This window comes from Cryptomeria japonica, chromosome 5 (assembly GCF_030272615.1).
Source record: "Cryptomeria japonica chromosome 5, Sugi_1.0, whole genome shotgun sequence".
NCBI classification, from domain to species: Eukaryota; Viridiplantae; Streptophyta; class Pinopsida; order Cupressales; family Cupressaceae; genus Cryptomeria; species Cryptomeria japonica.
Window position 1 is genome coordinate 309,779,142 of NC_081409.1, and position 19,171 is coordinate 309,798,312.

At 35.5% G+C, this 19,171-nt stretch overlaps 1 protein-coding gene across 5 annotated transcripts in view; it reads left to right on the forward strand.

The window, feature by feature from the left end:
• The window catches only part of LOC131078302 (tyrosine decarboxylase 2), a 345,647-nt gene that overhangs the window by 165,822 nt on the left and 160,654 nt on the right, over nt 1–19,171 (forward strand). For all 5 annotated transcript variants that reach the window (XR_009113764.2, XM_058015968.2, XM_058015969.1 and 2 more), the window contains exon 7: nt 18,087–18,146. Coding sequence is in view for 4 of the 5 variants with exons in the window: in XM_058015968.2 (XP_057871951.1) it covers nt 18,087–18,146 (60 nt within the window). In the remaining variant the exon portion in view is untranslated. The remainder of the gene's footprint in view (nt 1–18,086; nt 18,147–19,171) is intronic.

A 19,171-nucleotide genomic window follows, 5' to 3' on the forward strand; every position in this document is an offset into this window, starting at 1 on the left:
GTTGTTGCTATTTATCAATTACTTTACTTATAACATCAAAACCCAAAAAGAAACAATCCCTTTCTGCAACTTTTGTCTATTCTATAAGATCATCGGAAAATTACAAAAATATAGTATGTTTAATTAAGAATTTACAGCAGCAACAGCAAAAGGATCCATTTGGGATCTTTCAGTGGTATCAGAGCATAATCCTGCCAGCCTGTGGGGTGGTAATTGCATTCACTTGGTGTGATTGGATTTGGTTTTTAGTTGGACATAAAAAGAATCATCATGACAGGGTTATGTAAAAATAAACAAGCAGGAAGGGAATTTGATCAAACACCTTCAAAGAGTTCAAGACACACTAGAGGTACAACTACATCTAAAAATACAAGGAGGTCCCTTGTTAAAACATTCAATGATATAGTCATAAGCAACTATCATGGGTGTTGCTCCCTTCCAAAAAAGCTACAGGATATGCTTACCTTCACCCAATTTATGGATATTCCAGATGAAGCTGAAGATGTTATGAATTCATGTCAACTCCAAATAAAAAGAGAAGAACCGATTGACTCATCCAAAAATGAGGTTTGTAAAAATCTCTATGAGGAATTTGATGAACATGCTACAAGGGATAAAGTGGTACCTATGAATGTTGAAAACATGTCACAAAGGTATGGCAACCATTCTGATTTTTATAACATCAGTCCTTATGAACACAATGATGATTCAAAGGTCATGGCACATGAGGAGGAAGTTGTAGGAGGGATTTCTACAGTTGGCACGCAATATATGAGTGTTAAACAAGAGGGATGCAAGGGGAAAACAAGCCATAGCAGCTCTGACTTTTATGACAGCAGTCTTGCTACTGAGCGTAATCAAGATTTCGATGCTTTGGTGCATGAGGATGATGGTTGTGAGGGGTCATCTCATGCAAACACTCATTGTTTGGGTGTTACTGATGCTTTTGATATTGAAGATACATGTCATAATGAGTCTGATTTTTCAAATCAGACCTTAGAAGATGCGAACAAAACAGAAAATGTGCCTAATGGTGATGGTTCCGAGGAGAGTTTGACGGATGTGTGTGAGTCTATCTTGATAGGGGAGGTGTATGTTGAACTTGGCAAATCAGCAGCCTCTAGCATGTCATTCCAGCCACCCCACGAGGTTCATAACAAAAGTGATATAACTTCTCTTCCTCAAGATATGGCAGCCTTTGGTCAAGAAGAGAATAATGATTTGCATTCTAGACTTGAAGGTACACATGGTGCAATCATGGGTTATGATAATGTGAATAATACAATTGATCATAAATCAGATTTTGTGCATTTTGGGACAGCTGATATAGAGCAATCTTAGAGGATGAATGAAGGATGGTTGGCAAGAGCCAAGCAAGCCAAGTTGATAGCTCATCAGGCCAAGCTTCAACTTCAGCACATTCATGATACTCATCACCATACTGGTAAGGAGGAACACGAGCTATCTAATTCTGATTTGTCAGTTGATATTGGTTATTTTTTTCATGGTGGTGATGGAATTGATAATGAGGCTCATAGTGGACCAGCCACTAATGAGTTATCCTTTATTGGCATAGAAGGTGTTCCCAATACACCTTTCATTTGTCACCTCTTTCATATGATAAGGCAGCGTTGTACTTATTGATTGGTGACTCAGTTTTTTTAGATTTTACAGTCGGCTATGAAGATCAGCATGTAAGGGACTTCATTTGTTACATGGCTCAACAAAACATTTACTTAGCAACCTTTAATGAAGGCACATTAATTTGTGGAAATATAGGTAAAGTTACAACAATTGTTTGGAGGTCTTGGAAAAGTATTCAACACACTTTACTTGTTGGAAATTGGCTCATTGATGGATTCATATCAACATTGATGGTTGGTAGTACTTGTGGCTTCAATTGGAGTGAAGTTCTTAGTTGGTTAGATGATGTTCAGGTTCACAGCAGCAGTATAATGAGTATTGACATGATGGATGGATATGACAGTGCAAAGATTTGCGATCCTGGTATTGACATGTGTGGTGTATTTCTTTAGTGGATCCATGATAAGTTGTTTCACTTTGGGTATAAAAATGTTTATATCAGAGTAGCGCAGCGGTTGGGTGAAGTAACGTTTATCAGATTGATATGGGATCTAGTGAATTGGTTTTCAACGTGCAAGTGCAGATTGCTTGAGGGCAAGCAATCTTCGGGGAGGGAAGATTTGTAATGTCCCCTTTTCTAGGTGACATGAGATGAGCAGGGGTTGACCTACCATTCAAGTTCCCGTAGGTGAATGACATGGTTAGGGGACTCATTCTGAGGGTCATGGAGCTTTGCAGGGGCTCTGTGAGCCATTTTGGACCTTCAGACGACAGTTCCTATTTTTTAGGGAGAACTGGTAGTTGACTGAATGACCACCTGGGGGACCAAGGAGTAGAGCAGGATCCTTTTGAGCAGTTACAAGTGTTTGGAGAGAGGTTGCTACTTTTTAGGGCGATTCCCTACTTTTTATGAGGTTGTGGCAGTTTCCATATTTGAGGTTCCACGGGACCATACCATGGTTTCAGTTTCAGGAAGATTGGGTGTGTTTCCTAGTTTCTAGGAGTATCCCTAGATTTTAGGGATGGGACTGCCAGTTGGCCCATCTTGTCCGGCATCAGTCATATACAGGTGACGAAGTCAGATTCATGTTTGGTTGGTTATTTTGGGCTATTATTGGATCTATGGAAATATTTTAATATATTTAAATATTTCCTAAGTTAGCGATTAAATAAATTAAAATAAGGCTATGTATATAGCCATTTCGGAGTAATAAGGGGTTTTTGGCTTCATTTGGTTTGATATGCCTATGTGTTATAGCTCGTTGGAAAGGTCTTGAACTTTGCTACATGATTCTCACCTCCCGAGTCTTTTTGGATGCTTGAAGCTATTTATTCGCAATAAAGTGATATTTTTCTATAGTTTGACGCCATAATTGGGAAAGTGTCACTTTAATTATAAAGCGCAAGCTTTATTATTCTTTAGGGTTCGACTTGCAAAGGGAAAGGAGTTATAAGGAGATGAAAACCTAATTGATAGCATCTTTGATCATTTTGAAACTTGTGAATTTGGGAATTGCTCTGGAAGAGTGATTTTGGTCTGGGACGCAAACCTCAGGTCTGAGCTTGCTGGGACGTAGCCCTCAGCAGGAGTTGATAGTTGATTTATCCAGGATTGCACAGAGATTGTCAGAGGTAGAAGACACATCTTCTTGTCCTGAAGATTCAGCGTGCATATTGGGGGTTTCAATAGGGCAGCTAGTCTATTTCAGCTGGCACGTGATTTGCAGCAGCTTCCACGCCTCCTTTGCAACCATGCCTTGTTTGTATGTTGTCTTGGAGGGTTGTATTCAACTTATTTGGTCTTCCTTGTTCGTTGCCAGTAATATTCCTCCATCTAGCATCAATCCAGATTGAGAACAGCTCCAAATAAATGTATGGATTCTTGCTGAATACAAAACTAGGTTATTTGGCTAGTATGATTTGCAGTATTTTTTAGATTGCTCAAGTGTTCTTACATATGAACATTGTTTACTGTTTTATTTCACAGTTGTTGCTATTTATCAATTACTTTACTTATAACATCAAAACCCAAAAAGAAACAATCCCTTTCTGCAACTTCTGTCTATTCTATAAGATCATTGGAAAATTACAAAAATATAGTATGTTTAATTAAGAATTTACAAAAGCAACAGCAAAAGGATCCATTTTGGATCTTTCATGATGTTCAATTCTCAATTCAATATGCAAGATATATTCTAGTTTATATTTTCTTGATCTATGTATTATATATTTATATGATAAATCTGATTATCTTCTTTGAATGGTAGGTGAGAGAAGCATTTATTGATTTCGATGTCCTTGTCAGAAATACCGATTGATATATATATGCAAGAGGGGAGGATCAAGCAATGCCTTGACCGGTGATGTCTTTTAGACATGACCGATCAAGACATTACTTGATCGCACCCTTTGACTTATAATTATCAATCCGTGTATACATTAATCAACAACCCGATACAAATCGAGGTCTACGTAACTTATCATTTGACTCCAATCGGTGTCTACGTAACTTGTTATTTAACACCAATCGGTGTCTACGTAACTTGTTAACCAATACTAATTGGTGATCGCTTAAGTGATGCCAAGTGGTGTATGCTTTGCCACCCGAAAGCAATCGGTTAATCCCGATAACTATCATTAGTTTACTGTCAATAAATCAACCGATATAAATCAGGATACTTGGTTAGCCCGATAATAATCAGTGATCACAGTTATAATGCAAACCGATATTAATCGGTATAGTATGCTATGATAGTTTGAACATTGATCGAACTAAGTAGTAGATTGAACATATACAAATGAAGAATGATCATCAAATGAAATAGCTTGAATTTTTTCCTAATAGTTTATCGATAGGATAAATGATTGAATGAGAGACTTCATTTATCCCTCATTCAATCATTTATCGTACGGAAGCTATCATGCATTAACATGAGGTAGCTTTAAAGGAAGGCACTCTTGGAGCAGAAATTAACAAAGGGGTAATCAAGTTGCTCCCCAACGATGGGGACAAGTCTCTTATTAAAAATTGGAGACTTATTACTCTGTTAAACGTATCCTCTAAAATATTAGCTAAGATTATTGGTCTCAGAGTAGTGGACATCCTACCCAACTTTGTGAGCAATACTCATATTGGCTTTATCAAAGACAGATACATACTTGAGAATCTTATTACAAGTTGGGAGGCAATGAATTGGGATAAATGTACCAATCAGAGAGTGTCTATGTTTCTTATTGACTTTGAAAAGGCATATGACTAGATTGAATGGGATTTTCTTATCATGTTGTTGGAATCGTTTGGTTTTCCTAAGGAGTTTTGCTGGATGGTTCAGGTACTACTTAAAGATGCCTTTGTTGTGGTGGAGGTTAATGGATCCCGTACCCAACCCCTCATCTTGGAGATATCCATTAGGTAGGGGTGTCCTTTGGCCACAACATTGTTTGTAATCGCATTTGATGCTATTTTTTACCTTCTTAGAGACTCCACTCTCTCCGCAAGGGTCAAAGGCATCACCTTGCCTAATAAGGAAGACTTGATTAATATATAGTTTGTTGATGATACGGCTATGTTTCTTGAGCTTGATGAGGAAAACATGGAATCCTTAATGGTGAAGCTCAACTTCTTTTGTGATGCCTCAGGGGCAAAGATTTTGGATACCAAATCCACCCTTCTTGGGTGTGAAGATACCCCCCCTGCCGGGTTCAACAAGTACAAGTATCAATGGGGGGGCCTATTAAGCAAGTTAGGTACCTAGGTATACCATTTGCAGTCAATCCATGTCTAAAAGAGATGTGGTTATGGATTAAAGGGAAGATAGAGAATAAGCTAGCTAGATGGAATAAACATTACTTGTCCATGGTTGGAAGGATACAAGCATGCCAAAAATTTTCTCTCCTCCTATAGTTTCTATTATGCCTCTGTGTGGATGTTCAACAATTACCAAATCAGTGATATCCAAAAATCAATTAGGAGTTTCCTTTGGTCAGATGGTAGAGGTAACAAGAAATGGCACTATGTTAAATGGAATTGGTGTTACCTTACTAAGAAGATGGGCGGTCTGGAATTGAAAGATCTTAGAATGCAGGGAATTGCTCTAGCTGCTAAATGGATCCTTCACGCATTGGAAGGAAATGAACCTTGGAAGGTTCTCATTAACAATAATATTCCTAAACAAGCCAAGACATGGAAGTTGCTCCCCCTTGGTGACCTCATTGCTTGTAATTTCCCAAGTTTTCCAATTGGCTCTAATGTGTTTAAGGTGATATGGAAGGCTTGGGAATGTATTAGAAGCCTTCTTTCCCACAATGGTATCTTCAGTAATGATAACACCTTGTGTGGGGAAAGGTCTATCTGGTGGAAATTATCCCACAAGGGTAGGCCTCTTGCCCTGATTCAAGGGTGTGCTGCTAGAAGTTGGAATTTAAAGGGATTTGTTGTTTGAATGATATTATCTTTAATGATCAACTAATATCATGGAATGATCTCAGTTTTAAGTATCAACTACCTCCCTCTAACTGGAGGATCTACTCCATATTGCGAGAAGCCTATAGCAGCTTGCACTTGCCCAAGCAATGTTCGCTTATGGAAAACCGGTTCACATCATTCACATGGGTGGATGGCACTCTATTGATGAACACCATGGCTAAAGCTGTCTACAATTCTCTTTGCTGTAATATTGATCTGATTACTCATGTTAACTCTGTTTGGAATCTGCAATACAATAGTAATGACTGGCAAAAAGTGTTTACCATGCTGTGGGACAGCGTTATCATACCCAAGAAAAAAGGGTTTAAGTGGTTATTCATTCTTCATAGATTACCTATTAAAAATATGCAACATGCTAATGAGATTTGTTGTGTTTGTAGAATTTCTGAGTCCATTAAACATATTTTCTTTGAATGAGCTGTTGCTAAGGAAATTTGGAATCTCTTTGGTATTCAATTTTCTGATAAGCTATCTTACTATGATGTTATGTCTGGATGCATTAAGGGTATTAAAAAATATATTAATTTCTTTTGGGCTCTTTTATCATGTGAAATACTTTGTGCTATCTAGTCACTTAGGAATGAGGAGAAATTTCAGGGAAAGGGTAGGCTGCTTATTGAGTCTTTAAGAAGACTCATTTCTTACAATGTTGAATAGCAGGTGAAAATTGTCATGAGGCTCTCCAAGAAAAAGTTTGAGTGGTTCATAGAAGATGGCACAACTAGAGTCTCTCTCTTGGAAATCTCTCATGGTTTCACTTGGTCCAGGTCTAAGGTGGAAAGAACCCCATTTGATACTACACTAGCAGCCTTCATGAACAAAATCAATGAGGGCAAGCATGTGGAAAGGGAGTACCATGCTCAGAAGTTAGTGGCATTGTGAGCAGAGAACTGGAACAAAAGTATTATTTGAATGGAAGGCCCCTTGGGGTGGACCACCTAGGTTGATAATTAAGCCTTGAACATGGTCTATTGAGTCATGTAATGGTCCTTTTTTGTACATGGTAAAGCATTGGATATACTTGTATATGTATTCTCAAGTATTGTATGAGTCACTGTATCAGTCACTTGTTAATGGTCAAGTATAGCATGAGTCATTTTATAGGCCCATTTTCACCTTAGGGCTTTGTGATTAAGTATGGACATATATTGTTTTTTGGTCTGATAGCTTGATACTATGATACCATTATGATGATGTAACTGCTTTTTACTCTATTTAATACAAAAAAAAAGTTAAATTAAAGATTTAACTTGATCGTTATTTAAAATATTTTAAATAAATGACTATATGGGTACCAATATTGAAGTTCAGTGTTAAAATTTAATCAAGGGCCCCTTTTCGAGACAATGATGCCACTTTGGAGGGATAAGTGATTCTACTTAAATATTTTAAAAGGCAAAAGGAGGAAAGTACCGAACCTCTTTGGAGGCTATAAAGAGATGTTTGGGAGTTGATTTGGCATATGTTGGATTTGATATTTGATATTGTTCTTGCTTTGGAGGACTTCGTTCTTCCTAGGCTTTGTGAGGATGAAATCCATTATAGGCAACATCTTCCATGCTGTTGAAAGACATAATCTGGTGGATTTCATGGTGTTCTCATTCAGGAAACACAATTGAGCTAATTGTAAATTAATGGAGATTTGATTCAGATTTCTTCTTTAGTTTTTCGGGATTACAATTTCAAAATATATTCATAAAGGAGATTGAGGAAGGGTTCTGCATTGTTTGCAATTTTGAGTGAGCACTTGAGGGGGCTGTAACATTTTTATTGTTGGTCGTACAGCCTAGAGAGTGGTGTGAGTTTTGAGGAAGGAGGCAACTTGGGTTTGAGAAGGATTTCGTTGCTGTTTTGAGGTGTTAAGGGCCTGCACTATCATTCCCATTTAGTTCGTGGCTTTTGGAGAAGCTATTGAGGAGTGGCGTCGAAACTAAAAGTGGCAGTTTGCTGTTTTTAACACCAGTTCAGCCAATTTCATTGCTGCATTTTATGGGCATGTTTGAAATAACATTTGTAAAGCTATTTAACGAACTGGGTTGTTCATACTTTTGATAAATATTGTACTTGAAGTTAAAAAAAAATCTGGAATATTTCAGCCTTAATGTTTTCTGTATAGTGTCAATTTTTTGTGTTGTTCAATTGCTGCAAACTTTCCTATTATATGCACCCTTTCTTGTTCTATAAAACCATTGCAAACACAATAAAAAAACAAAAAAAAAGATCAAGGCAAAAGACGACAACATATTACAACGAACCATTAAGGGAAGCAAGGGTCATTGATTTCCTACAACAAAATTACTTAGTAGTTCTCGCAAACTTTGTTAAGAAGTCAACAATGTTCTCCAAGTTATCATCTACTTTACAATACCTTTTTTCTTCAATCATATCCCTATTAAAATAATAGTGCACATCAATATGCTTTGTTCGGGAATTATAAATTGGATTTTCTACCAAGTAAATTGTACTTTGAGTACTATAATATATATTCATAGCTTTCTATGTAAAATTAACATTTGAACACAATCTTTGTAACCATTGAACTTTAATTGCATGTGTGAGTGGCTGCCAAGTACTCAACTTTTGTATTACTCTTTTTGACTTTGAAAATGCCTATGACCATATTAAATGGCCCATCTTTCTGCTTGTGTTGAAATCTTTGGGCAGAGAACCCTCTACCAGATATGTTAGTATTCTATTGAAGGGTGCCTAAGCATAAGTATGTATAAATGGTCATCTATCTAAATCATTCCCATTACAAAGATCCATTAGACAAGGTGTTCCCTTACCCCTTATTTATTTGATCATTTGTAATACCCTATCGACTCTTGTTTTGGCTAAGACTAGGATTAGGAATATAGTCCCAAGGATCTTATAATGAGGACTTGTGAATTATTGCATTCGGGTTTTATTGTTTATTTCAAATAATGAATAACTGAATTATAAGTTTTTGTTGGATTTGACTAGGTTTGTTGTCATTTAGAAAGATATAATTTATTTGGATTAGTTTCTAATTAATATTTCTTAAGACTAATGAGTAATTCTAAAAGGTAATCAAAATTAATGATTATTGAGATTAATGTTTATTTAGCTTGTTGATCTTAAAATAAATACTCAGACAAATGGCGATTCACAGAATCATTTATTCCATGATTTTATCTCTCGTAATAACATAAGAATTGATGACTTGACAAATTAATTTTAGGGTTGGAAATGTTGTTGTCATTGATGTCAAAGGGGAATTATTGTCAGGATGATTTATTATTAATGTGAATGGATGTTTAATTAGAAAATATTTGTTGACTTTCAAAGATAAATACTTGAATTTAAAGGGCTGGCCAACCTATGTATAAATAATAAAATAAATTTATTAATATACAAAAGCCGGCCGACCTCATTGATAAAATAAATAGTTGGAGATTTAAGAAAAAAATATATATGTGCAAAAGTTGGGCGACCTCCTTGGTGAAATTAACTTCAAATTATTATTTTCATTTGAGGCCGACCTCTTGGGTCAAAAAGCATGATTGGGGTATAAATAAATGATGAAGTTGAAGTAAAGACATCAAGCAATTTAATGAAATATCTTTCATATTTAGAGCAGATTTGGAGCAGACTTAAGAACATCCTAATAGAAGATTTTTGGATGTGATTTGTAGCAAGTTTGGAGCAGACCCAGGAGAAGAGTTATTAAGCATATTGGAGAGAATATTTGAGCAGATTTAAGGAGGAGAATAGAGCAGATTTATGAAAACTTTGTGAAGACTCTATTGGCAGATTTATGATAACCTTGTGGGAAGATGTATGAAGATCTTATGAGCAGACATTTGAAGGATTTATAGCAGATTCTGAAAGTGATTAAAGGAAAAATAATAGCAGACCTTTTAAACTTATTTATATCGGATTTCAAGGAAGATTTGAGTAGATTGGCTAGAGAAGTTTTTGAGGAAGACAAAGACTTTGTTGTGATTGAGGTTGGTACCTCATATTAGATTTGGTTCCTCCTATCAAAAGAGATTGGTGTCTCTTGCTAAGTTGGTGCTTAGTGGAGGGGATTGGCGTCTGCAATGGGTTGGTGCCTACGAATCATCAAGAGGGTATTTGTGTCTTGTGTGGCTTGGTGCCTACAAAATTTGTAAGAGAAGTTTAATATAAGCAATATTTTTCCATGGTTTTCTAGCATAAGGGTTTCCACGTAAATCATGTGTTCTACTTGTGTTGTTTAATTTTTGCATCTTATGTTGTTGATATTGTGCAATTGATATGCTTATAGATTTAAGTTTGAAAAAGTAAAGAATCGTATTATATTGATTCATCCCCCTCCTCCCCCTCTTAGTATAATTGTGTGCTTTTCAACTGGTATCAGAGTTGGTTCCTTTGAAAATGGTTTAACCGCTTGAAGGTTGATCTTGGGGAGCACACATGGAAAGAAGAAAAGGAACTAAGGAAAAGGAAATACCAAGTAGACTATTGATCAACAAGCAAAACCAAATGCAAGTGATGCCAAAGAAGCAAGCAAAAGTGATGGGATGATAGATGAAACACACATGGCAACAGTAACAAAAGATGACATCCTTGAAAGAGGAGACGACTTTATGTGTGAAAGAAAAGAAGAGATGGACGTAGAAGAGAAAAAATTGAAGGAAGTGTACAAAGAAGATGAAGGGGAAGTTGATCTTGAGGAAGAACTCCATTATGCCTACAAAGAGATCGAGAAAATTAAGAAAAGAAATAAGAAACTAGAGCTACAACTTCAAGAGGACAATGAATCTAATGTGGAGTTAGTACGTAACCTTGAAAAGTCCAAAAAGGTGATCATTGATCTAAAATTTCAAAGTGAGGAAGGGAAAAGGATTGAATAAGATATGAGAAACCAATTGGAATTAAAGGAAGAATATTGTAAAATAATAGAGTCTGAGATTGTTTCATTGAGAAAGGAACTAGATATGTCATCCTCCAAGTTGAACAAGAGCCTCAATTTTGATAAGAGTATCAAGATTTTGGATGATATATTAAATGATTAGAGGTCACCATTGAATAAGACAAGACTTTTGGTCGATTTGGGTAGGGATTTTTCCTTCATTTGGGTTGTGGGTTCATCTAGGGCGAAACTAGATGGAATCTATATGATCTTAGTGAATTGATGTGAAATCACAAAGATAAAACAACTTTTTTGAATTTTTTGGGTTTTAAATTATATTTATTGCATGCCACTTGCATATTTTTTCTTTGGGAAGAAAATATATTTGGGAGATTGAAGATTTGTGAGGGTGTGCTTAAATAAATAGGAATATGTTAGGTTTCATCCCGTTGATGTGTTTTATAAGACACTTCAAACACAAAATAAAATACCAAGTATTCTATCCTCTCTTGAACAAAGAAACCTCATATTATAAAGAATATCATCAAATGAGACAACTCCAAAGTTTACAATGCGAACAATCAACTTTAAATTCTGGATGACTCAATGTATGATGTGATAATGCTGGTAATCACAAAGGGACTTACGCTTATGAACACAGCTGGAACATGAAATCTAACTTAGGTTTGGGAAATAAAAGACAAAAGGAATAAAGGTTTAAGAAATCTAATCTAATCCTAAGGACAATGATGATAAAGGAGGATGCTTTGATAGATGGATTCCATAATCAAGCCTTGCTTTGCCATGAGGAAACAACTACACAAAACTGATGCAATCTCCAAAGGATAAGCAAGGATTTTCATATTGTAAGCATTCATCAAATACCCAAGACTAGCGCAATCTAAATGAACATTCCCAATTGAACTTGTGCTAAATCAAGTTCAGACTAAGCATACATTGCAATTTGCAATTAAAGAATCCAAATGGTATGAACTGAAATTCCATCAACTATCATCACATTTCTCCATTATAATCAATGAATTTCAAGTTCAACTAAATTTGAGAAGTAACAAGAAACCAAGCAAAATGTTGAAACAACACAAAGATTCACCATGCTTCAATGAAAATCATGTATTAATTCCACCATAGTCTTGGCAACGATCTTTGGCTTCCTCTTCCTACTCTACTAATAATTACTAACTATCAACTATCAACTATTAACCTTTACAAATGAGAAGGCAATGCTTTATATGGGCATTCCAATTACAATTCAAGGGCCAAGATTGATTATGAATCAATGGCCGAGATTACATGATGAAACCCTAATTAGGGTTAGTTATAACTAACTCCCTCTGACCAATGAGAAAATTACAATGTATTGGACACATGTTCTTCTATGAATGTGAACAAATGAGAAAATAGGTTAAGTACATGGAACAATATTTGATGTAGTGCCACATGTCTCGTGTAGTTGTCTGCCTCATAGGATGAGTTAGGTACATTGAACCTAGATGCCTTGATTTGGAATCTCTTGATTGGTTGAATGTGACTAGGCACCAACTCAACATGCTCATCTTGTAGTTCATCACAAAGAAGTGTTCGTGTCTTGTGGACTATCTCTTGATACTCACATTTCCAAGCCCTGATGTGATGTGATGAATCATATTCTCAAATTGCATCATCTTTGGTGATCACACTTATCATTTTCGTTGATCACACTTCTCTTGTTGACATTCAAAAATCCTCCTCTTAGTGATGCACTTCATCTTCATGTTTGGGAATTCACCTTGCTCTATCCTTGATGATGTTTGATCTTGAAATGTGGAACACATCCTTGATATGTAGTAGTTGAAAAATCCTTTTCTGTATTGACTTCGATTCTTGGATTTCTGAAGGAAATTCAAGATTTTCATAACTTCTTCCATTTGCAATCTTAGTTCTTGATCTTTCATTTGCATTGTTTCTTTCTTCTGTTTGGTTCTTCATCGACATCCTTGGTGGTGTTGATCTTGATTTTGTGATGATGAGTCCTCATTCTTTACTTGCAATGTTGATGAATGTTGAAGTGTTCTTCATCACACCAAGCAACCTCTGATTTTGATGTCTTTGATATACAACCCTATATGTTTTAATGACTTTCTTCCTCCACGCTGATTGCAAGCCTTGACATTTTCTTGAATATGTTAATGTTGCTTTCTTCAATCTTGTTGAGATGTTCCTTGATCTTGCTATCATTGTGAAGTTCTCTCTTTGATCATCATCTCCATGTGGTTGAATCTTCAAGGTTATGATAATATTCATGTAGAGCCATGTTGTCCTGATCCTCTTGATGAAGTATGAATAATCCTTGTGTAGCCTTCTCCATGTAGCATCTTTGAAATTACGATGATGTCTCTCCTTGATCTCATCATTGGAAAGTGACTCTTGTCTTGAAAGTGTTGATCTTCCCTCTTAATTGTTGAATCCTTCATCTTCATGTCTTGAATGTGAAACTTGAACTCTTCCATGTGATAGATTCCACATGTTCCCTTGTATGTTCATCCTCCCTAGCCTTCCATCCTTGCATTTACTCTCTCCTCTTGAGACTTATTAGGCAATGGACTGAGCGCCCCTTCGAATTGTTCCACATTCTTCGCCTCCATGGTGACAATTGGCCCATCATTCTGCATAAACCATGCATCCTTGTGTAACTCTATAAGCATGTCTTCGAAAACTAGGGTCTCTTTGATGGATTGATCTTCAAATATCTTCTCTAGTTGTTCTTCAAATACAATCTTTGGTAGTAGCACCCCTTCGAATTGCTCTTCATTTTCTGGTTCCATTACAATGTTCATTTAATCATCTTCATGGGTGCTTGAAAATTCTCCCTTTAGGACATTATGCAATTTTTCATTTGAGTCTTATTCTTCTTGTATGGATGAATGTTCACCAAAGATTTCTTCCTCTTGAATAGGTGGTAAATCTTTATTTTAATCTTCATCAAGAATTGCTTCCTCTTGAAGTATATTGGAATCATTTTCTTCTTCTCTAATTGATGAAGCATCAAGTGAAAATGAATCGTGACTCCTTGAATTTTTTTATGCCTTCTGACAAGTTATCCATTCTTGATTTTGGACTCCCTTCACAAGTATCCACGGCTTGTAACACTTCATACTTTGATGTTTCCATACATTGATCATCATCTACCACTGCTTTGTTTGCTTGAAGATCTTCCACTTCAATGCATTTTTCCTTAGGTGCAAGGTTGCCCTCAACTGCGATGCATAAATCACAAGGCTCATTTGTGCTATCTTTTTGTGACTCATCTTTTTCACCTTGGGCTGAAGTTGCAAAATGCTCTTCTTTTGTTCTCCTATACTCAGCAACAAGATATGCACTCAAATTTTGTTCTTGATGCACTTGTCAGATGATCCCGATAATCCAAACTAATATCTGACTTGGTTGACAGCCTCTTGACACAATGAGCAAGTAAACTTTGAATGGGGTGCATTATGAATCCTACACCACCAATGTAGCAATATACTCTCTAGACATAATTCCTCATCGAGACTTAAGTGATTCTCAATCAACCCTCTAAACTTGTGAATTCATCATTGCATTGTAGAGCATTGAAATTGTCAAGTTCCACGAACTCCTCTAGCTTGGGGATATTCCAAAAGGAGATTTTTCCTTGTAGTGCTAAGTCAACTCTTGAAAAAAACTTTGAACAATGCAACTCTTTGTGCTGGGTAGTCTTGTGGATTCTATACTACGCTGGCAATGCAAATTTAGACAAATTGCATGGGTGTAGTTGTGCATTCAAAGTCCACCAAAGCTGAAGAGTATCAAGTTGTTGATCTTCTTGGCCACACGAATCATGAGAATGTTGCCCATCCATTGAGAAATCTTTTTTAGATTTTTAGATTTTTTTTTGGATGTTCCAACTTTTCACTATTTTGGATTTTTTGAACATTAAAGAGATCTAACACATCTCAAATGTAGCTTGAATTCTCATACTGGATCTTTTTGATTCCTTTCCTTCATATATCTCAATGTGAGGGAGAGGTCACACCTCTTCATTATGTATGCCCTTCTCTTTAGCAAGAGGCATGCTCTTTCCACCATTAGCACCCTTTGAAAGAGTGCAACCCTTCATTATATCTGCCCTTTGAAAGGGACACAACCTTTTACAGTCAGATCTGCACTTCTTATTTAAATCAGATCTGCACTTCTTATTTAAATCAGATCTGCACTTCTGATTCCACAATTATCCCCTTCTCAAATGAGGTTCTCTTCTCCCTTTTATATCCCATTTTTGAGGGAGTCACAACTTTTCCTTCCATGTGTTTTGACCATTCATTAACTTAATTTTATTATTTTATATTTTAATTTTATTTTTATTCTTTTGTATTTAAATATTATTATTATTAATTTCTATTTCAAAGTGGGCACATTACAATCTGCCCCACTCAAGATTAATTGTCCTCAAGCAATGATCATGGAGTGTTCAAAATGATTGCAATATGAAATGGCTTTGGAAATACGCATGGAATAAACATGCTAGAAAATTTATTAGACATGGAGCATACACATGAAAACAAAAGGCATACACTTGGATATATGCAAACACAGAGCATACACATGAATACATGTATTGTGAGATTCCTTCTCATTGACTAGATTGATTTATTGATTCATCTTTACCCTGCACGATGGCAGGATCAAATCTCTGAAACCAATTGCAATGTTCCCTAATGGGACCCTCTTATATTTTGACCTTGAATCACAATTTTAGTGCATAGTGATTATAATAGAGGGACACTATTGTCAACTAAGCTTGGTTTGGACCTTGCACAACAGATTAGTCAACATTTCCATTATGCCTTGATAAACTATATTTTCAGCATTCTTATATATTGTATAGTTATATGAAGGATCCAACAACCCTTTCTCTCCCTACACTAGTTCTATGGAGCTCAAGGAGAATCATCCAAGGCACCTCGAGTCTATTCCTCTCCAACAAGCCCAAGAGCACCAAGGACCTCATCAACATGGCCGTGCTCTTGGCCCACACTCGGGGTTGGCAAACCTGCTGGACCCACTTCTCTTGCTTCATTGTATTCTCCCTCCATAATTGAATTGTGAGATTGAAAGATATTACAGACTCCATCATATAATTTACTTAATCGTCATATGAACAGTTAGTGATAGAAAGGCATTATTAAGCTGTCACACATATTGCAGAATATATTAATATTGTATTAAATTATTAATATTATTGCCAAGCTTGAAGATGACTAACTATAAAACACTAAGCTAGGAAATGAAAAAGTAGGTGTCCCCATTAGCAATGGGGTGATGTTGTGAAAATGTCACAACAGATCCTTCATTATCTACGATAAGAAGAGGGGCGACCATGCAGGCAGAGTTGGAAGTTAGAGCTATTTACTGTTGTCTAAACCCTATTTCCCCTTCCTTCTTTGTTGTACATGAGATGCTATTTCTTTTCCATATAAATTTTGGACACCATGTCATATGTATAAAGATCATCTTGAAAGAGAGAGTTCGAATTAGTAACTTCCACATTCCTTTATTTTAAGAAAAAAATAAATGAAAAATGGGTGATTTTGGGTATTTAGTGATGGTTTTGCATGCCAAGTGTGAGAGTATACTGATGAAAGGGAAAATGCACAAACACTAATTAATTACACGTGTTGAGGGGTATAGATTTTTTTTTGAAGTTTTTTTACCTTGTGGTAATATTGGTATTTGATTCATATGAATAATAGTACTAGAATGAAAGGTTTAAATAATCTTTTTGGGTAATCTACATGCTATGTGGTATTTTAAACTTAATTTGTGTTTTTCAGGTGCAAATATGTTAATATTAAAATATTTGTGATTTTTTATATGTTTTTTGTTTGATGAATCTAAAACAAACCCAACTCCAATCTGTTTTTGGTTGTATTCATGTACAAAACTCCCATATCCAAACCCAAACACGTAAATTTGGATGGAAGCATTGTAAATCCTTGGTGGTTGAAAGTGTCCTGCTTATGTTTTTGTTTTCAGATAAACTGGGTGTTTTGTAATACCCTTTTCCTTTGTTAGTGTAATAAAATTTATCGAAAAATTCATTTTGTTGAAAGTTACTTCATTACAAGTTGGTTGACCATAAATATTATAAAGTTTATATTAAAGATGATGAACGGAATCATTCACACTCTCTCTCTCTAGATACATTGTCTTATATGTTTGTCAACCTTAATATACAATAAAATATGATTCAAACTCGCAATGTTTGAGTAAGTCATTTCATAAAAAAACAAATAAAGATCATATCATAAATGTTATTGGAGAAATTGTTCAACATGGGTTAAAAGTGAAATTTAGAAACTTTGTTTTGAATTGATTTATGTTGAATAAATACAAAATTTTTTAGCATTTGTAAAGGTTGGCATATGATTTGTTTTCTACTGACTGCGAAATATTTTTCTTATAGGATTTTCTTTATTTCCAATTGTGATTGAACTTTAATTATTAGAACTTTTTGCATTGGGAAGGGGAAAGTCATCCAGAAGGAGTTCAGTTGAAACATCTTGAATTCTCAGTGTCTATCTTGATGACAACTTCAATTGTGAATAAAATTATCATGGGCTCAATCTAATTCCTAAGTTAGTTTAAGGGATTCTCATATACAAAATCCATTTCCTAAAGTTAGTTTTAGGGAAAATACACGCAAGTGGAGATTTAAGTGACAAGATGGTTTACATTATCCATTGACTGTCATCATTAATGATTTTTAAATCATTGATATCAGATGAAATCTCAAAAGTTGAAACGTATATTTGCTTTCAGTTGATCCATAGGCCCACATGTTTATCATGGTGACAATGTGGCCTTTCTTTAAATTTTTAGCAGTGCAGTATTTCTTTTGACCTCACCATTTGTTTATTCACTGCAACTAGTAATGAACTATGGAATGGTTATCTGTTTACTGTTTATTCATTTACTTCTTTTGTGGTGTTCTAAATATCTATGATTGTTTTATTTGAATAATGACTTCTTTCAAATGCATGCTTTTTATATTTTTTTATTTTTTTAAAGTATCTAGGATATCAGCTTAGGTATCTTTCTAGTGTTCTATATATTTAGAAGTTTTGTCTTCTATTCTTTCAGGTTGGTACCACTTCATCATCTGCTGTGGATTCTTTGAAGGAGCTTGGAGAAATATCTCAGGTAATCATGATACTGTATCCCTAGCCTTGTCATTTAACTATAAGATATATGTTGGGTTGTGCATATAAAAAATAATGCACATGTTAAGTTTTAACTCTAAAATGGATTGTCTGAAGCTCAAAAGAATGAAAGAAAGCTTCACTCAGTCACTTCTTTCCTAGCTTCTCTTGCTTTCCTAGGTTCACCTTTTCAACTTTCAATTTCTGACTAATATCTATCTTTATAGTTCTTGTCTGTTGGTAGAGGGAAGAAAAACGAGTGGAGAGGATGATGTCTTTTACCTTACAACCATTACAGGATATTGGGTAATCAGATGTAATTAAAGATAAAAAAATTATAGATGGTTTTACTGAGCTACTTATTAAAATAAGGATATAGTAAAGTGTATTTGGAAATCATAAGCTTTCAGCTTGCTTACCAATTTTTGTTGTTGATCATTCAGATTTTTTTGATTCAAGAAGAGCTTCAAACTATTATGATCAGTCTACGACTCTACACTATGAATTTTCCACAAACTAAATATTCTTGGAACTTCTCTAGTGCATGCATGATGGCCAACATCCTGTTATCGTAAATGGAGTATCGTTTCTCTAAACTACTCAATTTTCTGTTCTCAAAAGCTATCGGATGCCTTCTTTGACTTAGGACTGCTCCAATGCCTTCTCCAAAAGCATCACATTTAACAACAAAGGGCAATGAAAAATCAGGGATGACAAGTACATGATATGAACTCATTACCTCCTTCAACTTGTAAAAAGTTTTTGAGCATCTTCAAACCATCCAAAGGCTGCCTTCTTTGTCAAATCAGTCAAGGGTGCAGCTGATTGAGAGAAACCCTTCACAAACCTCGTATATTAACAACTTAATCCAAGTAACTTTTCAGCTGAGTTAGATTGGTAGGTGAGGGCCAAGGAATGATCGCTTGAATCTTTTGTTGATCTATCTAAACACCATTGGCACTTATGACATGACTTAGGTACAAAATTTTAGACAGTCCAAACTTACATTTGGACAACTTAGCATAG